Source organism: Trifolium pratense, linkage group LG4, assembly GCF_020283565.1.
Source record: "Trifolium pratense cultivar HEN17-A07 linkage group LG4, ARS_RC_1.1, whole genome shotgun sequence".
In the NCBI taxonomy this organism is placed as follows: Eukaryota; Viridiplantae; Streptophyta; class Magnoliopsida; order Fabales; family Fabaceae; genus Trifolium; species Trifolium pratense.
This window is the reverse complement of record NC_060062.1, coordinates 2,153,506-2,171,261: the sequence shown is the minus strand read 5'-3', so window position 1 is coordinate 2,171,261 and position 17,756 is coordinate 2,153,506. Positions and strand designations below refer to the sequence as shown.

Genomic DNA, 17,756 nt, shown 5'->3' with positions numbered 1-17,756 from the left:
TTCATATGATAATTAATTTGGACAGACCTTCACTAAAACCATAATTAATCTCTTTATGTAACTCCAAATTTAGTGGAGTTTGATTCTGTGAAAAACTAACTCGATTGCGGTCATTTCGGTACCAATTTGGTGAATTATTGATCCAAATTAAGTTTTGTGCGAATCTTTGAACTTGAGGCTCAAGCAGATTTTGTACAGAATTTAGGTGGGGAGCAAAATCCAACAAATTATAAAATATGGGGTAAAATTCCAAATTTAAAAATAGGGAGGTAAAATTTCGGATTTTTCAAAACAGGTGGTAAAACTGCACTGAAGCCAATAAAATATTTTCCTAAGTGTCTGTTTGATTCGAAGTAGATGGAGAATAGGCGAGAGAATATTTTTAACAAAGGGTAAAATATATTATATATTTTCTTTTTGTATAAACTCTACTTCTCAAATACGTATTATAAATGTTTTTTTTATAGAAACTCTCTCGGATATTAATATTATATTTATTTTTTTTAAACTCTATCAAATGTTATATTATTTTTTTAGAAACTTTCAAATAAATATATTTTTTTATTAAAAATATTCTCTCACACCCCCTCCATCTACTTCCAACCAAATACACAAGAAAAAAAAAAAAATCTAATGCCATAAATAAAAAATTGAATAATCTAGAAGAAGTGTTTGTTTTTCATCAAAAAAAAAAGAAGTGTTAGTTACGGCGTTAACGTAACAATAACAGAAAGCCAAAGAGAGCATAGCGTTTCTCGGCGTCACTGTGAAGCCAACCCAAAACCCTACTTGAACCTTATTTCACTTCATTCATTCTCATCGCCATCACAACCACCATGTCTCTCAGATTTCTCCGATCTCGTTTCTTTTCCGTCGCATCCAAACGATTCCTCTGCACCAATGCAGCTCCTGCTACTCCTCAACCTCCTCCTGGTTCCGTCACTTCTCCTAACCGCTGGAATTTCCTCAAATACACCGTCATCGGTGCCTTAACTGGAACCACTGCCCTCACCGGTTACGCCTCTTACGGTTCGTTTTCTTGTGTTCTTATTGAATTGTATTGATCTGGAGAAACGATGATTTGTTATATGTTGATGATTGATTGATTTTCTTTTTTGTTTGATTGCATTGTGCAGCTTATAATTTGGACGAAATTGATGAGAAAACAAAGTCCTTTCGTGAATCGACGAAGTATACTCCGGCTGATGGAGCTACTTCTCTCGATGTGAGTGTTGATATTCAATCTTTATGAATTCGAGATTGTAAATGTTGTTCTCTAATTTGAAATGCAATTTATGCAATATGAACCTATGAAACACAGACACTCTCGGATTAGGCATGTCCCGATGTTGGACACGCTTCAGTGTTGGACACCAACACTTATTTTCTCAAATTATAATCTGTTTGTCTCCATGGTTCATAGATATGAACTGAGATTAATTGCAAAATTTGTGTGGATTTTATCTTTTTGCCTGATTTTGTCAATGTATTGTTGGTGTGGTATCTTTGGATGTAATACTTTGATATTTTACTGTTTTGTTTCTTGGAAATGCGCATTGTGGACCTTACTATTGCTTAGTGTTTTGGAACTAATGGATTGAATGTCATCGATTATCATTGTTTCTTCGGTTAGTTTGATATGTTAATACTTAATAGGCGTCACATTAATAGGTTGACATTTTTTTGATTTTATGCTTGCAGAAGTTTCAAGGGATGTTATACTCAACTGCAGTGACAGGTGGGTTCCATGAGCTTTATTCTGTACATAACTTGTCTTATATCAGTATTGTTCGGCTCCTTTAAATATATGATAATTTATATTCCGAGTCTCTTCTTCCCTTGGACCCCTGGAGTGTTGCTGTAGCATGAATTGCATGGATGAGTTAATCACTATATCTCTTGTGATTTTGTGAAGTTCTCTTTGCTATGGATAATTAAAATTTATTATAGAATTATTCGTCAATCAAGCAACATGTTGTAGGGGTCCCATGGAGAAATTGCTGTTTGTATTAGTATGGTACAACCAATACTTTTATAATATAATAATTAACGTAATTTTTAGATGTACCATAGGAACTGTACTCTATACGAACATCAATATCTATTATATGCCCCCTATGCCATATGCAGACTAATTGACATTGTATGCAGTTTTTTGGGGGATGGGGGTGTATTGAACTCCAAACTAATTATATGTGTATGTTTTTCATATTAACAACTTATGATTCTCTTTTATGTAATATATTTCAGTGCCTGCTAAAGCAGTAGAGCTGTATTTGGATGCAAGAAGGTTAATTGAAGAACAAATTAGGGTATGTGCATACTTTTATTTATCTGATTTTGGTTTTTAATGTTTGCCTTTTTTCTATTGTTACTTTCCCACATTTGTGTTAAACTTTTAATACTTTGGTCTTTCATCCTTTTAGAGTTATACGGAACCATACACAGATAAACTCCTTCCAGATTTGCTTCCTCAAGAGCAACATGTGTTCACACTTGTTGTAGATCTCAATGAAACATTGATTCACTATATTTGGAAGGTAAGATCTCGACTGCTAATGTACCATTTTTCGGGCTATCTGGTTGGTGATGTTATGACTTTTTATTGACAATTTCGTTTCTATAATTTATGTGACACAAAAGAAAGAGTTGGATCTCTTACATGCTGCAAACATCTGACTTATGATATTGATTTTTACTTTTATATGGGATGTGAAGAGAGATACTGGCTGGCAGACTTTTAAAAGACCTGGAGTTGATGCTTTCTTGGAACATCTAGCCCAATTCTATGAAATAGTGGTGTATACAGATGAACAAAATCAGTTTGTAGATCCTGTTATAGAAAGGCTGGATCCCAAGCACTGCATTAGGTACAAACTATCAAGGCCTGCTACTAAGTATCAGGATGGGAAACACTATAGAGTACGTCTGAGTTTATATTCTTGTACTATTCTTTCTCAATTATGTATATACACTTCAGTGGTAAGCTGGTAAGCGTACGACCGATCTTCTCTTGTAATAGAGAAGAACATATGACTTGAACTGAATTTTTTGTGTCTTTTATTTTGATATGCACACGCGAATTGTAATTAAATGTTTTTTTTTTGCAGGATCTTTCAAAATTAAATAGGAATCCTGCAAAAGTTATGTACTTGAGTGGTCATGCTTTAGAAAGTTCCTTACAACCTGAAAACTCTGTTCCTATTAAGCCATGGCTGCATACTGATAAAGATGATACAGCTCTTGTAGATTTTATACCATTCCTCGAGTGTAAGTGTGATTCCTCGTATTTAGATGAAATCTTGATTGACAGTATTGTTGTTATATATTTTATGCTCGCATTACCTTCTCCATTATCCATATGCAGTTGTTGCCCGTAGTAGTCCGGCTGATATACGACCAGTGCTACAGTCTTACCAGGGACTTGATATTCCAAGTGAATTCATCCGACGTTCCAAAGAGCATATCAGGTAACATTCGAATTGTTTTTATTTTCTTAACAAAACTAAAATTGAAGTTAGCACAAGCCAACCACCTTTGTTGGATATATATTATAGTTGTGCCCCTCCACTTACGTTACCTAGGTTCGGGTACGATACCATTACCCAATACAGGTACCCAATTTTTTTTGAAAAACTGAGGTATAAGTATGTTTGTATAATTTTTTAAAAAAATATAATTCAAATATAGGGTTATACAATATCATATCCAGGGAGCCATTTAATTTTTCATAATAGTATATATTAGTAATTATAGGAGTAACAATTATTTACTCTTAATTTTTACAATCATTAGTTATTCAATGCTCCTAAAAAGACGATTTTTGCTTATAAAAGGGGACTGAGGAACGGGAGGAAATACATAAGAGTTAGATAATAATTTTTAGTACTTGTGTATCCCAACAAATGTCTATTATTCTGCAAAAATAAAAATAGAAAATGATACAAAAAGAATAGATAAAAACAAGTGAGAAATAAAACAAATAAGTAATTATATTTTGATAAAATAATATAATATAGCAAAGTTTTATGTGATTATTTAAATATAATAAGTTTTTTTTCCTGGTAGATAAACGAAATGGCGTCCAACCTAACACGTTCGACATTTCTCTGTCAGTTGAGTTGAGATTTATAGATTTTTAAGTATAATAAGATAAATATTGTAAAAAAAAAACATAATTATCAACAAAAAAAGGAATACATAATATATAATTGAGTTTTCGTAAAAATAAAAATAAAACAAGAGGGGTTAAATATACAGTCACTTTGCATTTCAATCATATATATAATATTCAAATATGATTCAAAGAGTCATGTTTAAAAAGTGAAGAAGAAAAAAAGAAAACATTATTTCTTTACAAAATATATTGATGGGCATATAATTGTTGTGTTATTTGTTACTAAAATACATGCATGTAGTCATATTTAACTAATGAGATCGAGGGAACATCAATTAAATGTGAATTATCTAATATTTAAAGTTTATTTTTAATTTAAAATTAATAATATATTAATTTTGTTATATTTTTGGTAAATAGTATTCATAACACTTAAATTTCTAAATTAAAAATAAAATTATTAATTTCAGATTATGTTCAAAATTAAATAAGCTAAACTATATATTATATATGTTTATTTTAATATGAGGTAAACCACAAGAAAAGATTAGCAAGTTCAAGAATACAAGCTCTATTAAATGGATCTCATTCATCTCCACTAATATCGTAATTTTTGTTGTTCCTTCATTATAAGTTTTACTCTTTCTCGATAAAAAACTGAAGAAAAAAAATTCATTTTTTGTGTTTGGTGTACCCCGCGTGTACGGTGCATCCAGTATGATTTATTTTTTTTAAATGGTACGGTTTTGGTGCATACCTTGCGTGTACCAGTACTGGGTACATACTCTCTCAAATAGAGTACCCGTGCTTCATAGCCCTCCACCTAGTACCAATCCTTTAATTTATGGATTTTGTTTTATTGAAGCAATCTGCACTAATGTTGCAAGCTTCAAAAGGTTGGAATGTGAAGTTAATTTTGCTTGTGGTAAATTGTATTTCCACACAAGACATTACATGATAAATTACTTTTAATTCATCTGGCATATTATATAAATTGATGCTGGGTTGGTTGTTGAAGGTTTTTCTTTTGTTACACATAAATAGTTGAACTCTAAACAGGATTTTTATCCTATCGTATTTCCACTAATATTTTTACTCATGGTGTTTTCCAAATGATGCAGGAAAAAACAGCAACAAAAAAGCTTCTGGAGAAATTGATCGAATAACAATATTGAATTGGATGACACAAGTTTGGCGGCAAGCTGAGGAAAAGATTGTCAGTTTCATGATTGATTAGCCAGTTCACCAAAGTTTTTTGAATCCAATGCAAATCTAGGAGTGATTAAACCAAATAGATAAAATGTAGCTTTTTTCTAGTCTTGAACCATAATTTTTTGGCCTACATAATTCCTTTGCTGGAAAGCACTTGTTGATTTTAAAGGTTTTTGTTGTTTTTTGTCTAATAGAAGAATTAGTTCTTAATGCCCTTGGTTTCCTGCAAGGCTACGTGCTTGAATTTCTGTTAATGACTCCTCGGATTTTTCATCTTCAAACTCGGTTTGAAATGAAAGCAAAGAGCGGATTGCTTTTGCAAAATGAGATTTTTAATTCAAATATACTATTTGATTTCTAAAATGGCAAAATTCATAAGGAAGCCAATTTCTTTTGATAAGTTATAAGAGGAATTATCAATAATGACAAAATGGCAATGGAAGTAAAAGACAAGTCCCTTTTCATTTTGGTGAACCACCACAATAGCTCAACCTAGCTATTGGACTTCAAGGCCAACCTTTGTTCCTCCAAATCTTCCTAACAATGCCATTCCCCATTTTCAACTAATTCCACTTGAACATATCAAGGAAATCAAAACCATTGTTTGGCACCTCAACCACATAATGTATTGCGTCAAAAACAAAACCACATAATGTATTAGAAAACGTCATATTGCCGATGTGTTATTAATATAATAGGGTGGCATTTAGATCCATGAGATACAAAACTTATGTTGCTTACAAATTGAAGACTACTATTGCCGAACTGACTCGCTGGCTTTGCTTTGGTTTAGAGTAGAAAGGTGGAGTTGATTGCAATAAATAAGCGGGGTGATATGGTAATTAGGGGTGTGTATGGTTCATAAACCAATTTAAATTGGATCAAATTTATATTTTAACTAATCATGTTTTAATAAAAATCAGTTATTTTTGCAATACCAGTTCATGTCCCGTTCGATTGATATCATCCACACGCAACTGTAAATACTAATTCTTCAAGTCTTATGGACTCAAATGAATGATAAACTCTCTCTAAGATCAACTCCAACGGTGAACTCCACATCGAAGTTATTTGTTGGGTCCCATTAAATCATATCAATTAGAAATAACTAATTTATTTTTGATTTAGGATCCGTTAACACCAGGTGTCAAACTTTATTTTGACACCAAATTATATCCTTTGATTCCATCTAATCCAAAGGCTCTAATTAACTCACTTGATATTGCACGTGAGACCTCATCTATACTTTTCTTTTTTTACAATACTAATATCTTGTGCACTTTTGTTTACAAGGTAATCTCGTCTGTACTTTGATGGCATGGTTATTTCTCTTGCGTTTATGAATGGTAGGTTTGAAAACAATTGTATATTTCCACTATTATGAATTTCTCGTTCTTTTATTTCCATGTTATTGAGATTTTTGAGGAAACAATTGTATGATCGAAAATCTGATTGTAGATTTCCATTCCTTCATGAGTTTTTGTTTTATTTTAGTTGTTTTGGGAATTCTAAGGGAAGATGATGTCGGAGAAAATATTATTGATTTGTACTTGCAAAAGGATATTAGGTTAAACATATATTTTAATAATTTTTCAATTCAACTCCATAAGTAATTCAATAGTGGGATTTTAAATTCTATGAGCAGCACATTAGACAAACGAAATGCACGCATTAGGAGAAGGGGATGAACGAAAACGATGAATACTCCCTCCGGTCCTTATTATAAGGAACAATTTGGTAAAAACACACATACCAAGAAACCTTATCTTTCTTAATAAAAATTCTAAAATTTTACAATCTATTCCAAAACTAACCTTGGTATATTAATTTATTCTTAGGGAATATGTCACTCTAATTAATGCATAACTTTTGAATGGATACAATTTAATAAGGGTATAAATGGAATTGTAAGAATAAATTTAATGATTGTTTCTTATAAAAAGGACCAAATTTTTTTTCCAAATTGTTCCTTATAAAAAGGACCGGAGGGAGTAACAAAGAACATAGACTAGGGTAAAGCAAGGGTCACGCGCAGCATTAAGTGAATCAATGAGAGCCTTTGGATGAGATCAAATCAAGGGATATGATTTGGTGTCAAATTAAAGTTTGACACCTGGTGTCAACGGATTCTGACTCTTTATTTTTTACTCCAATAATGTAACTCTAAGATATTGATGTTTTTTTTATATAAACAATTGTTAGTTGTTAGTATTACAATGTTATGTTAATTTTTTCTCTAAGATATTGGATGTTTTCTCTTCCGACCCCGTGTTTCTTTTATACCGCATGAATTTTCAATTTTGCCATTGCAAAAAACTTCGGTTTGTAGAAACCGAAGTTTTTTTTTTTGCCTTGGAAACAAATTTCGGTTTGTAAAAACTGAAATTTACTCTGAATTTGCACTAAAAAAAATTCGGTTTCTACAAACCTAATTTTTCTGCAAGGGTAAAATTTAAATATTTGGGGAATAAAAGAATCACGCGAGGTCGTAAGAGAAAACATCAAGATATTGATGTTGATCCCACAACTTTATATCACATTATTTTATTGTAACATAAAATAATTGGATTGGATTGTTGCATGTCCAAGTTAAACATCAAATTCAGAACTTCAGAACTTTGATTAAGCTACGTCATCTCAAATCAATTTTAACACAAACTAGTTTTCCCCAAATCAACTTTCAAACCAGTTTCTCAATGAATTATTTTTAAAACTTTTCATTGAATTATTTTAAGAGCAATGCTATATATCGCGAAAGAATTTCCACGAATTATCACGAATGCCAGTTTTACCATATAGTATGTATACTATGTAATTTTTAATCAAAAGGAAAACAAAGGTATATGGTAAGCAAATGATTATATATATATTGGTCAAACAAAAAAACAATTGCACCGCCCCCACCGCTTGCACCTCATCATTGTGTCTACTTCCATTTTAAGACTTTAACACCATAGTAAGGATAAAATAAGACTTATAAACACCAACATAAATTATCCTGTAAATTCTATTTAATTTATTTGCACAATTTTTCTATACTTTCATCCGTAATTCATATTTGTTCAAATCATCTTTTATGTTTTCTGTCAATAATTTTTTCCACATGCATTATACAAGTTGAGAAAAGTTGGAACATACAAGTTTTAGAATAGAGAATATTGAAAGGAAACACTTATGAAGTTATGAATTGAAGTGGATGGAATTTTGTATCAGAAGAAGTTGTTGGGGAAGATAATGAAAAAGATAACATGAGTGAGAGCGCTTGGAGAGACGAAGGGAAAGAAGAAAAAAAAGGAAAACAAGACGAGCTACATGTTCGTGATAATTCGTGAATTTCTTTGTCGCTATATCAAGCATTTTCCTTATTTTAAAATCCGAATTGTGAAATTGAGTTTGTTTCTGAGAAAATATATTTTGGATAATGAATTTGTTTTTGAAATTCAAAATTTTATTGCCTCTAAATTGAGTAGTGTCTGTTCATACATTTTATTGCATCTTTGGTTGATCTTTCCATTATCTAGAAAACATTCTGTTTCATGGAATAATATGTTCAACTGCTAGATGAAAAATTGTAGTAAAGTAGATTTAAAACTAAAAATTAAACTTTAATAGAGGTCTGAAACACACTGAAAATACAGATGGCCTCCATAACTAGGCTGTCTTAATATGTAAGATCCTGCTTATCATATCATTTTCTACTCTTAAATACTAATACCTCTTCCCAGCCCAATTGGTAGTTGGTACTCAGTGTTTTAAAAACCGGACCGGTCATTGAATCGGTGAGGGTGCTGGGTCACTGGTTCATTGGTCGAACCACTGGGTCACTGGTCGAACCGCATGACTAAACCGAATAAAACCGGATAACTCGGTTGAATAAACCGGTCTCTATAACCAAACTATATAGGTATTAAACCGGATGACTCAGTCTCTAAAAACTCATAACACCTAAAAAATATAAAAATTTTAAAATATCATAATTTCACAAGTTTATTCTTTAAATTCAAATTCTAAATATAATCATCACACATATAACAAAATAGTACAAAATACAAATTAAATTTTTTTTTTTTGGTTGATATTCAAATAAATTTTTAATAAAGTCTATTTATATTTTCTAATATAATTTAATAAAAATATAGATGGTGTAAGAAAGGTAAACAAGTTTTAAGTTTTTTTCCTATTATATTCCCCCCACTTTTTATTTTGTAATATATATATATATATATATATATATATATATATATATTGTAATTATACTATATAAAAGTATATAGTGATAAAAAAATAAAAAATAAAGTACCCATCTCTTAATATGTTTTCCTTTAATTTTTGAATAAAAGTATTCATCTCTTAACATATTATTATATATGGGCTTTGTTTCAAAAATAATATATGGGCCTAAAAAAACCCAATGCCTATCTTTTAAAATAAGACAACCCTAATCTTCTTGTTTTCTTCTAGCCGCCAGCCACTTCTTCCTCCATCAGATTTCACTTCTCCCTTCTTTGTTTCTACTTCTTCTATTTTCATGACATACATCATTAATACTTATGAGAAGTACTAAGATCATCATGAAACAAAGAGAATTTTAACTATAAAGTTGCAAGATTAAATCTATGTTACACTTCTAATCTTCACTTCCTTTGTTTCTATTTAATTTCTAATAAATCTGTTCAGTTTCATATATTGTTCTTTTTTTAGAAAACTGAAAAATTCTTCTAAATCTTCACTTCCTTTGTTCATTTTCTATTTAATTTCTTCTCTTGACCGTAAAAATGTTTGGGTTATACTTTTTTTTTTTTTTTTTAATATGCATTTAAACCGGCCGGGTTTGAAAACCGCCGAGTCACCGGTTTTGTCCGGTTTTTCCGGTTTTGTCCGGTTCACACCGGTTTGATTACATGTCCGGTCCAGTTAACGAACCAACTCGGTGACCCCTCCGGTTCACGGTCCGACCGGTCCGACCGGCCGGTCCGGTCCGGTTTTTAAAACACTGTTGGTACTAACTAAAATTATACAGAAACAGAATATTCTTGAGCGTTTTTTCATTTATTTATCCTTATTTGTTTCCTTTTGACTTCTAATTACTGTCTATCACACCTAAACTTATCCATTTAAATACACATTTCATTCATCCAAATCATTTTATATTCAGTTATAGAATTCAGATTATTATACATTAAGGTCATACAACACATCACAAGTACTCATAAAACCAGTAAGTATGCAAAACTGCACAAGAGCACAAACCAGTAAAACATTGCAATTTGCAAGTACTCATAAAACCAGTAACGAAGTAGCAATTGTGCAGTAACACGTTGCATGTATCTTCATTTGCAATGGCCGAGAATTTTCCATTTGTACTTCCCTTTTTAAAAGACATGAATTTGCATAGCCTTAACAAATGCAAAATCATATGCAACTTTAAGTGCAAAACAGAACCAAAATGAAGTATTACACAGCCTTATGAAAAACCAATAGCACAACCAAATGCAAAATCAGTAACCAGTAACACAACAAATACAAAATCAAGGAAGTTTGGACAGACAAAAACAAGCACTAGCTAGCTCGCTGTTGATCCTTGCTTATCCAGTAACCATAATTATTCTAAGATGCTAAATATTATAAAGTCATGACAGCGGAAACAAACATAAAGAAAGTACTATCTGGACAAGCAAAATCAAACACAGTCATTCAAAACAAATTAAATCAAAGACAAACCATCTTAATCGTGACATGGACGAGATATAGGAAAATCCTCTAGAAAATATTATTTCAAACTTGATATATAATTAATTTTACTTTTGAATTTATCCAAATCTATCTGAGCTTGAACACAGCAAAACTTTAAACTAAATTCTCCAAATACATTAATGAACCAATTCTGCTCTACTCTTGACATATCTGTTAATCAATTCGAAGTAAATGATACAATCGATGTATTTTAACAAGGAAAAACAGTTTTCAAGACAAGTCCAGAATCAAATTAACCAAGCTAGCCAAGAATAGCATTTACATTTACAAACTGATCAAATTATACACCGAGACAAAAGTATTAATGAGCTGTGTTACTTACTTTGAGACTAATTATAGATACAAAACATGAATGAGAGAAAACAATTTTCTAAAGTATAAATTGTGTTCGTAAATTTTGCACCATTACCCTATTTCCATTCAGATATTCAATTCTATAAAATGTATAACAGGAAAGGTGAAAGCTAGCTCTTAAGAAGTAAGGTAAACTAGGGTTTATGACATTCAAATTTCACATGCCAAAGAGACGGTGTTTCTTCTTTCCATTGAGTATACTATCTTAGAAGGCAAGTCTTGTTTAGAAATATGACAAGAACCTTATAAACCTCATAGATCACTGCAAAACATAACTATTCTAAGCCAATTCCTCAAAATCAAATATAAACAACATAATTCAAAGAGCAGATTAACATTTAAAGACAGCATTTTCTTTTGAAAGGATAGACAATTGCATTAAAACACGATAACTAATTACGTATTAGGTAAGCATCATAATAGTCTGGGACATGCCCCATGTTCTTGATCCTACACGTTTTGCTATACCCACCGACTTACAGCATTGTTTTGTCTACCAATTTAATTTAACACACAGTAGCTAAAATAAAAGTGTTCATAAATTCAATACAATCAGCAATAGTAGATCTAAACTAGCATTTAAACACCATTTTCAAGTTTGATTCAACTATGTAATTTTCAGATTAGCATGGTTTGCAAACCCTACTAACAAAATCTTCCAAAGTCCCCTGAAATCAAAACCAAAACAGCACATTGTTCCCTTCTTTCAGCAAAATCAGGAAGAGAAGACATGAAGAGTAAAAATGAACAAACGACAAAATCTGAGCCATTTATATTTGACTAACCATTTATTTATGCACATAATCTTATACTATTGCTTGTATTAATCAGTATGGTTGATGGAGGATGTTTTCTAACAAGTAACTCGTGTGGTGAACCGTGACTTAACTTTTGCTGGATAAAATTTGTTGATTTAATTATCTATAAAATGGAACAATTATACCATATGAATGCATTCATAAAGTTTCAATTACAAAACCAACAATCAAATCCATTATCATTTAGTTGATCTTCAATGACTACCCATCTTTTTTTATATTGGGTGACATACTACTAAAGCCAAAACAATATAGCTCGGAGACAAACCGAAAATAAAACTACTTTATATCTCAAAAAAAGCATAACCATTTGCATATCCTTATGTTGGGTGACAAAAACCCAAATATTCAAGCAGGATGCATTTAAATTCTCTCAGCGAATACAACATTCAATGCAATTTACAACTATAGATAGATCATTCATAGAACCTCAAACATAGTCCCAAGAAGTTCCTTGAATCTATAATCTAAACCAACTGCAACATGCAATGTAAGCAAAAAGTTCCAATTCAAAGCAGAACATAAAAACCAACCTAGTTAACGATGAATGTTAAGCAAGTCCTTAGCTTCAGTCTGTTCCTCCATAAGAACATCACTCACATACCTATTCAAAAGATCCGCCTTCTTCTTCTGCAGCACCATTTTCTCAATCTCCTTCTCATCAGGCAACGGCACATGAACCACAAATTCCCTCTCTTTCTCATCCAACCTCTCCCTCATTTCCCTATCCTTCTTCCTCTCTTCCTCCACCACATCCTCCTCTTCCTCATGAAGTATCTCCCTAGCAGCAGTAGTAACCTCAGCAACCTCCCCACTCCTAACAGCCTTCCTAGCTTCCTTCCTTATCATATCAAGCCGATGCCACTCCTCAGCCGCCTCACGCCTCATTACATCCTCAGCCGGCGCCTCAACCCGTTCCAAAATCCCATCTTCATCATCCCTATAACCGTAATAAGAAGCATCAATCCTCTTATATATATCATAACGAGTCTTCCTCTTCCTCAACTCCGGCGGCTTCTCAAAAAGCTCACGAACTCCGGGGAGTTTTTTCGCAGCACCAAAGTATCGATAACCAGGACCACGTCCACTAGGGTTAGGTACATCAACAATATTACCATCAAGATCAGTCATTTTAGCAGAATGTCGAGCATAATTCGGACCGCCAAGTTCAACAATTCGACGTTCCCAATGCGATTTTTCGCGAATAAGTTTGTTAATTTCATCGTTTAGGTCACGAAGACGGTGTTCGCCAAGACCTTCGTTTTGAATCTCGGCGACTTTCCGACCGATTTCGCGCATAATTTGTTGACGCCATTTGTCTGCTTCGTTTAGGTCACGACATTCGGAAGCTAGAAACGGACGGCGTTCTTTTGGTTTCTTCTTTTCTTCTGCTTTCATGGTGATGAATCGATTAAGCATCGATTGAGCTTTTTCTTCATTTCGAGCCATTTTCGGTTGCTTCTGGTTTTTCCTTCTTCTGAATTAGTGAATTGAGATGAGAATGAAGAAACTAAATAACGAATCGCCGTTGATTTGTTTCCGGTAATCGCCGGAATCGGAACCCTAAAACCCTCTTTTGGAAGTGAAGGTTATGTGAGTGTTGCTTCGCTGATCTAGAGATGCTTTTTTTTTTTTGTGTGTATTTAAAAGAAGTGTTCGAAAAAATTAAAATTATTTTTAGATTTTTGAAAAGATATTTGTTAAAATATTTGTTTAAATCTTTTTCAAGAAGACAATGAAGATTTAATCAAGAACTTATTTTCTTGTTTTTTTTTTATAAAAAAATATACAAAATAATTTTATTTGATTCTGTTGTTTTTATTGTGCAGTAAAAAAAAAATTCTAATTTTATTTTACGGTCAATTATTATCTATTCCATATTAATATATAAAAAAATACAAAAACCTATGGTGTGAATACCAACAATACCCTTAATTTTTATTGAGCAACAAAAATTTTCACTACACCATAAGAGATGTATTATTTTTTTTTGTTTTAGCCGTACAAATCTTTTATTAACAAATTCACCATAACATATGACATGTATTTTTTTTTTTGACATAAGTTTGCACAATAGACAGAGACTGACGCGGAATGCGTCTGTCTGACCGCTAGTTAGTATTAAATATATTATTAGTTATATTGTACAATTCCACTAAGATATTGTTTATTTTGCGTTTATTTTGCGCGACACGTGGTTGAAGGTAACCCGCCACCACCGCCACCTAGGCATATTATGGGTGACTACTAGTTGACACAGAATAGAAGTCCTTGTGGTTTAGGCCTGTGAATCCTGTGAACTTCAACATCGTTCGAAAACACTGTTTTGACAGGCTTGCAGGAGAATCAGTCCTTGATAAAGACACTCAAGATTAGAAGAGGCTTCGACTGTTCGCCTTTTTACCAATCCTACATCTGATCAAGAATTGTTCCCAACAGAAATCGAATTTAGATTCTCCCAAATAATTCGTCTTAGGGGGTTCCTATTAATCATCTGAACCAAATGTCTTGGTTATTTAATACTCCATCCGACAGGGTCAGATCCAGAAACTTATGTAACGAGGGGCCGAAAATTAAAATAATAAATAAATTATTTTTTTTTGGTCAAATAATCTAGTGATTAGATTCATACACCTTAAATGCTTAAGTAAGTGTGGAAAAGTGGACAACCTATTAGGCCTTTACTAATCCAACGATGTATTAATATGATAAGTTAATAACCATATTAATATGATAATTATATGGATGAGGGAGGGGCCTCAGCCCCTGGTTGCCATCCTCTATGTCCGTCCCTGCATCCGATCCTTTTTAAATATTGTTTTAGATCACGGCACACATGTGAATGCACAACTTTAATCACTAATATATTTAACTATATATTATAAAAAATTATGAAAATTTTATATTTTGAAATTACTCATCGAGACAAATTGAACAATATCTTATATGCTAACATTTGATTTTATATATCAATAAGAAAATAGGGTCAAAGTATATAATGTGCACGACTCTCAAACGACAATTGAAAAGGAACTGAGGAGTATTATTTAATACTTCATCCGGTCCTTTTTATAATGAGCACTTTAAAAAAATTACACGGACCAAAAAAACACATTGTAAATAGGTATTTTCATTTAATACTCTTATAAATTTAAACTTATTTCATGTATACCCTTATTTTTTTTATCCTATTTGGAGTCTCTTCACCTCCCTCTTCGGACACAACTTCCTCATCCTCAGAACTCGAGTCGTCAGTAGATGGGTTGTTGCGGTTGTTGTCGCCGTTTCTGTTGTTGTTATTGTTTCTATTGTTATTGTAGTTTCGGTTGTTGTTAGATAACGTTGTCACCTGTGTTGTCAGAGCGGTGATGGTCGCGGTTAAAGCCGTCATGGCACCATAAAACTCTGCTTTCGTCACCGGTTGATCTCCCATCTGATCACGTTAGGAAAAGAACAGGAGAAACCTGCTCTGATACCAACTGACGCAGTACGGAAGCGCTAGGTTAGCAAAACGCTAAACCTAATGGATAAAGACAAGCCGCAAACACAAACTTGTCAAAATAGGGTTTCGGAGTCCACCGAAAGAGTAATTTGGAATCCACCAAATTTGAGAAAAAAAAAAAAAAAAATGTATACCCTTATTAATTACTCTTAGTTTAACTAATTTACCTATTTTTAATATTCTCTATCATAATAAATAAGGGCATAATTGTAATCAAACACTTAAAACATTTGAAAATTGGTAAAAATTTCTTATAAAAAGGACTAAAAAATTTTTCCCCAAAGTGTTCCTTGTAAAATGGACCGGAGGGAGTAAGTAATTTGTAAAGTATATGAAAAATTGTTTCAGTAATTATGCATGCTATGTTATATGTTGGAATGATATATTAAAGAATAATGAGTTCATAGTTAAAAAAAAAAAAGAAGAAGAATTATGAGTTCACAAGATACAAGTGGTAGATATTTGTTTTTAGGATTCAATTTTTGATTATTGTGTATGAAAAAATATTTGTTGGAAGATGTCATCCTTTTAAATAGATCTAAGTACCTCGAGTGATTGATCTCGATAGTTGTGTACAGATGATACTAGTGAGTCCATTGTAGGTTCAAACCTGAGGTTGTGAACGTAGCAACATTAAAATTCTCATAAAAAGTTTGCTTCTTAATTGAGTCCTACAAGGCTTAATGGATCTTTTATCTTGGGTAACTAATCTCGGCAATTGCGCGCGTAAGTGACATTGGTTTACAAATAAAGAAAAAGACCAACGAGTCATTGCATGTTCAAACCTGAGCTTGTGTATTTTGCAACATCAAAACTCTTGGAGATAGTTTGCTTGTGTATATAGCAACATTAAAACTCTTAAGAAGAGTTTGTTATGCATTTGTGTCACTCAACAAATCCATCAATTTAGTCACTAACATTTTTTTATAGTGGTGACTAAATTGTAATTAAACAAACATTAAAACTATTGTTGAAGTTTCTCAGAATTTGTTTCAAGTGATTATGCTGTGTAGCATTCAGTGTTTTTCAGTTATGGCTGTTGTTTGCTGCAACATTCTTCTATTCATGTTACATATATCAGTTGCTAGCTAGTAATAACGGATTTATCATTTACAGTATGTTATAATTACTATTAGTTCAAAGCTTGAATTTCAGTTGCCTATATATTATACTAACGGATTTATCATTTACTATATGTTATAATTACTATAAGCTCAAACGCTACTTGAAATAGCATCTCAAAAAAAGCTATAAGCTCGTGAGAAAAGCTTTTTTACCAAACACTTTTATTTTTTTCAAACAAGCTTATAAGCTTGTCCAATAAGCTATAAGCTAGCTTATTGGACTTAGCAAACACACTCCGTTTGGTAAAAATAAGCTATAAGCTAGCTGATAGCTGATAAGCTAGCTGATAGCTGAAAAGCTAGCTTATAGCTGATAGCTGAAAAGCTAGCTTATTGAAATTAAAGTGTTTGGTAAAATTAGCTTTTAAAGTGGTTATTAAATATAAAATTACATAATTGATAGTGGGTAGTTTATTTTTTAGAGTGGGTAGTTATTAAATTAAAGGGTAAAAATGGAATAAAGTGTAAAAAGCTATAAGCTATAAGCTCAAATGCTACTTGAAATAGCATCTGAAAAAAAGCTATAAGCTAGTATAAAAAGCTTGTTACCAAACACCTCTAATTTTTTGAAACAAGCTTATAAGCTCATATAATAAGCTATAAGCTAGCTTATTTGTGTTACCAAACAGAGCCAGTCACTTTCTCACATCTTGGATTCTGAACAGTCACGAGATCATATTCATGCAGTTAGTTAATTTACACAGTCAGATTAGTCTTTTACTTGCATCTTGTTTCTGATGAAACCAAAGACTTGTGTGAAATCTAATGGTGTAAGTACACATACTGCATGAATTTGCGATAACTTGGCAGCAGAGAAATTGGTTAACAAATTGGTTAACAATAAGAAGCTAACACTAGATAGGTGCTTCCTTGTG

General features: G+C 32.2%; 2 protein-coding genes across 2 annotated transcripts; one reads left to right on the top strand and one right to left on the bottom strand.

The window, feature by feature from the left end:
• Positions 1 to 667: 667 nt before the first annotated feature.
• LOC123924567 (mitochondrial import inner membrane translocase subunit TIM50) lies at positions 668 to 5,583 on the top strand. The gene is made up of 9 exons (XM_045977513.1): positions 668 to 1,029; positions 1,137 to 1,225; positions 1,702 to 1,738; positions 2,251 to 2,312; positions 2,427 to 2,540; positions 2,719 to 2,922; positions 3,111 to 3,270; positions 3,368 to 3,470; positions 5,239 to 5,583. The coding sequence occupies exons 1-9, from the start codon at positions 837 to 839 to the stop codon at positions 5,273 to 5,275; spliced, it is 999 nt and encodes a 332-aa protein (XP_045833469.1). The 5' UTR covers positions 668 to 836; the 3' UTR covers positions 5,276 to 5,583.
• A 6,937-nt stretch (positions 5,584 to 12,520) lies between these two features.
• LOC123924164 (pre-mRNA-splicing factor ISY1 homolog) lies at positions 12,521 to 13,920 on the bottom strand. Its single transcript, XM_045976947.1, has one exon. It carries the CDS (start codon positions 13,702 to 13,704, stop codon positions 12,793 to 12,795), a length of 912 nt encoding a protein of 303 aa, XP_045832903.1. The 5' UTR covers positions 13,705 to 13,920; the 3' UTR covers positions 12,521 to 12,792.
• Between the last annotated feature and the right edge of the window lie 3,836 nt (positions 13,921 to 17,756).

Bases quoted from the DNA above. Each gene is read 5' to 3' on its own strand.
- LOC123924164 (XM_045976947.1), bottom strand. From the start codon at position 13,704: ATGGCTCGAAATGAAGAAAAAGCTCAATCGATGCTTAATCGATTCATC.
- LOC123924567 (XM_045977513.1), top strand. From the start codon at position 837: ATGTCTCTCAGATTTCTCCGATCTCGTTTCTTTTCCGTCGCATCCAAA. The intron at 1,030-1,136 runs GTTCGTTTTCTT...TGCATTGTGCAG, and splicing joins CACCGGTTACGCCTCTTACG to CTTATAATTTGGACGAAATT. The intron at 2,313-2,426 runs GTATGTGCATAC...TCATCCTTTTAG, and splicing joins TAATTGAAGAACAAATTAGG to AGTTATACGGAACCATACAC.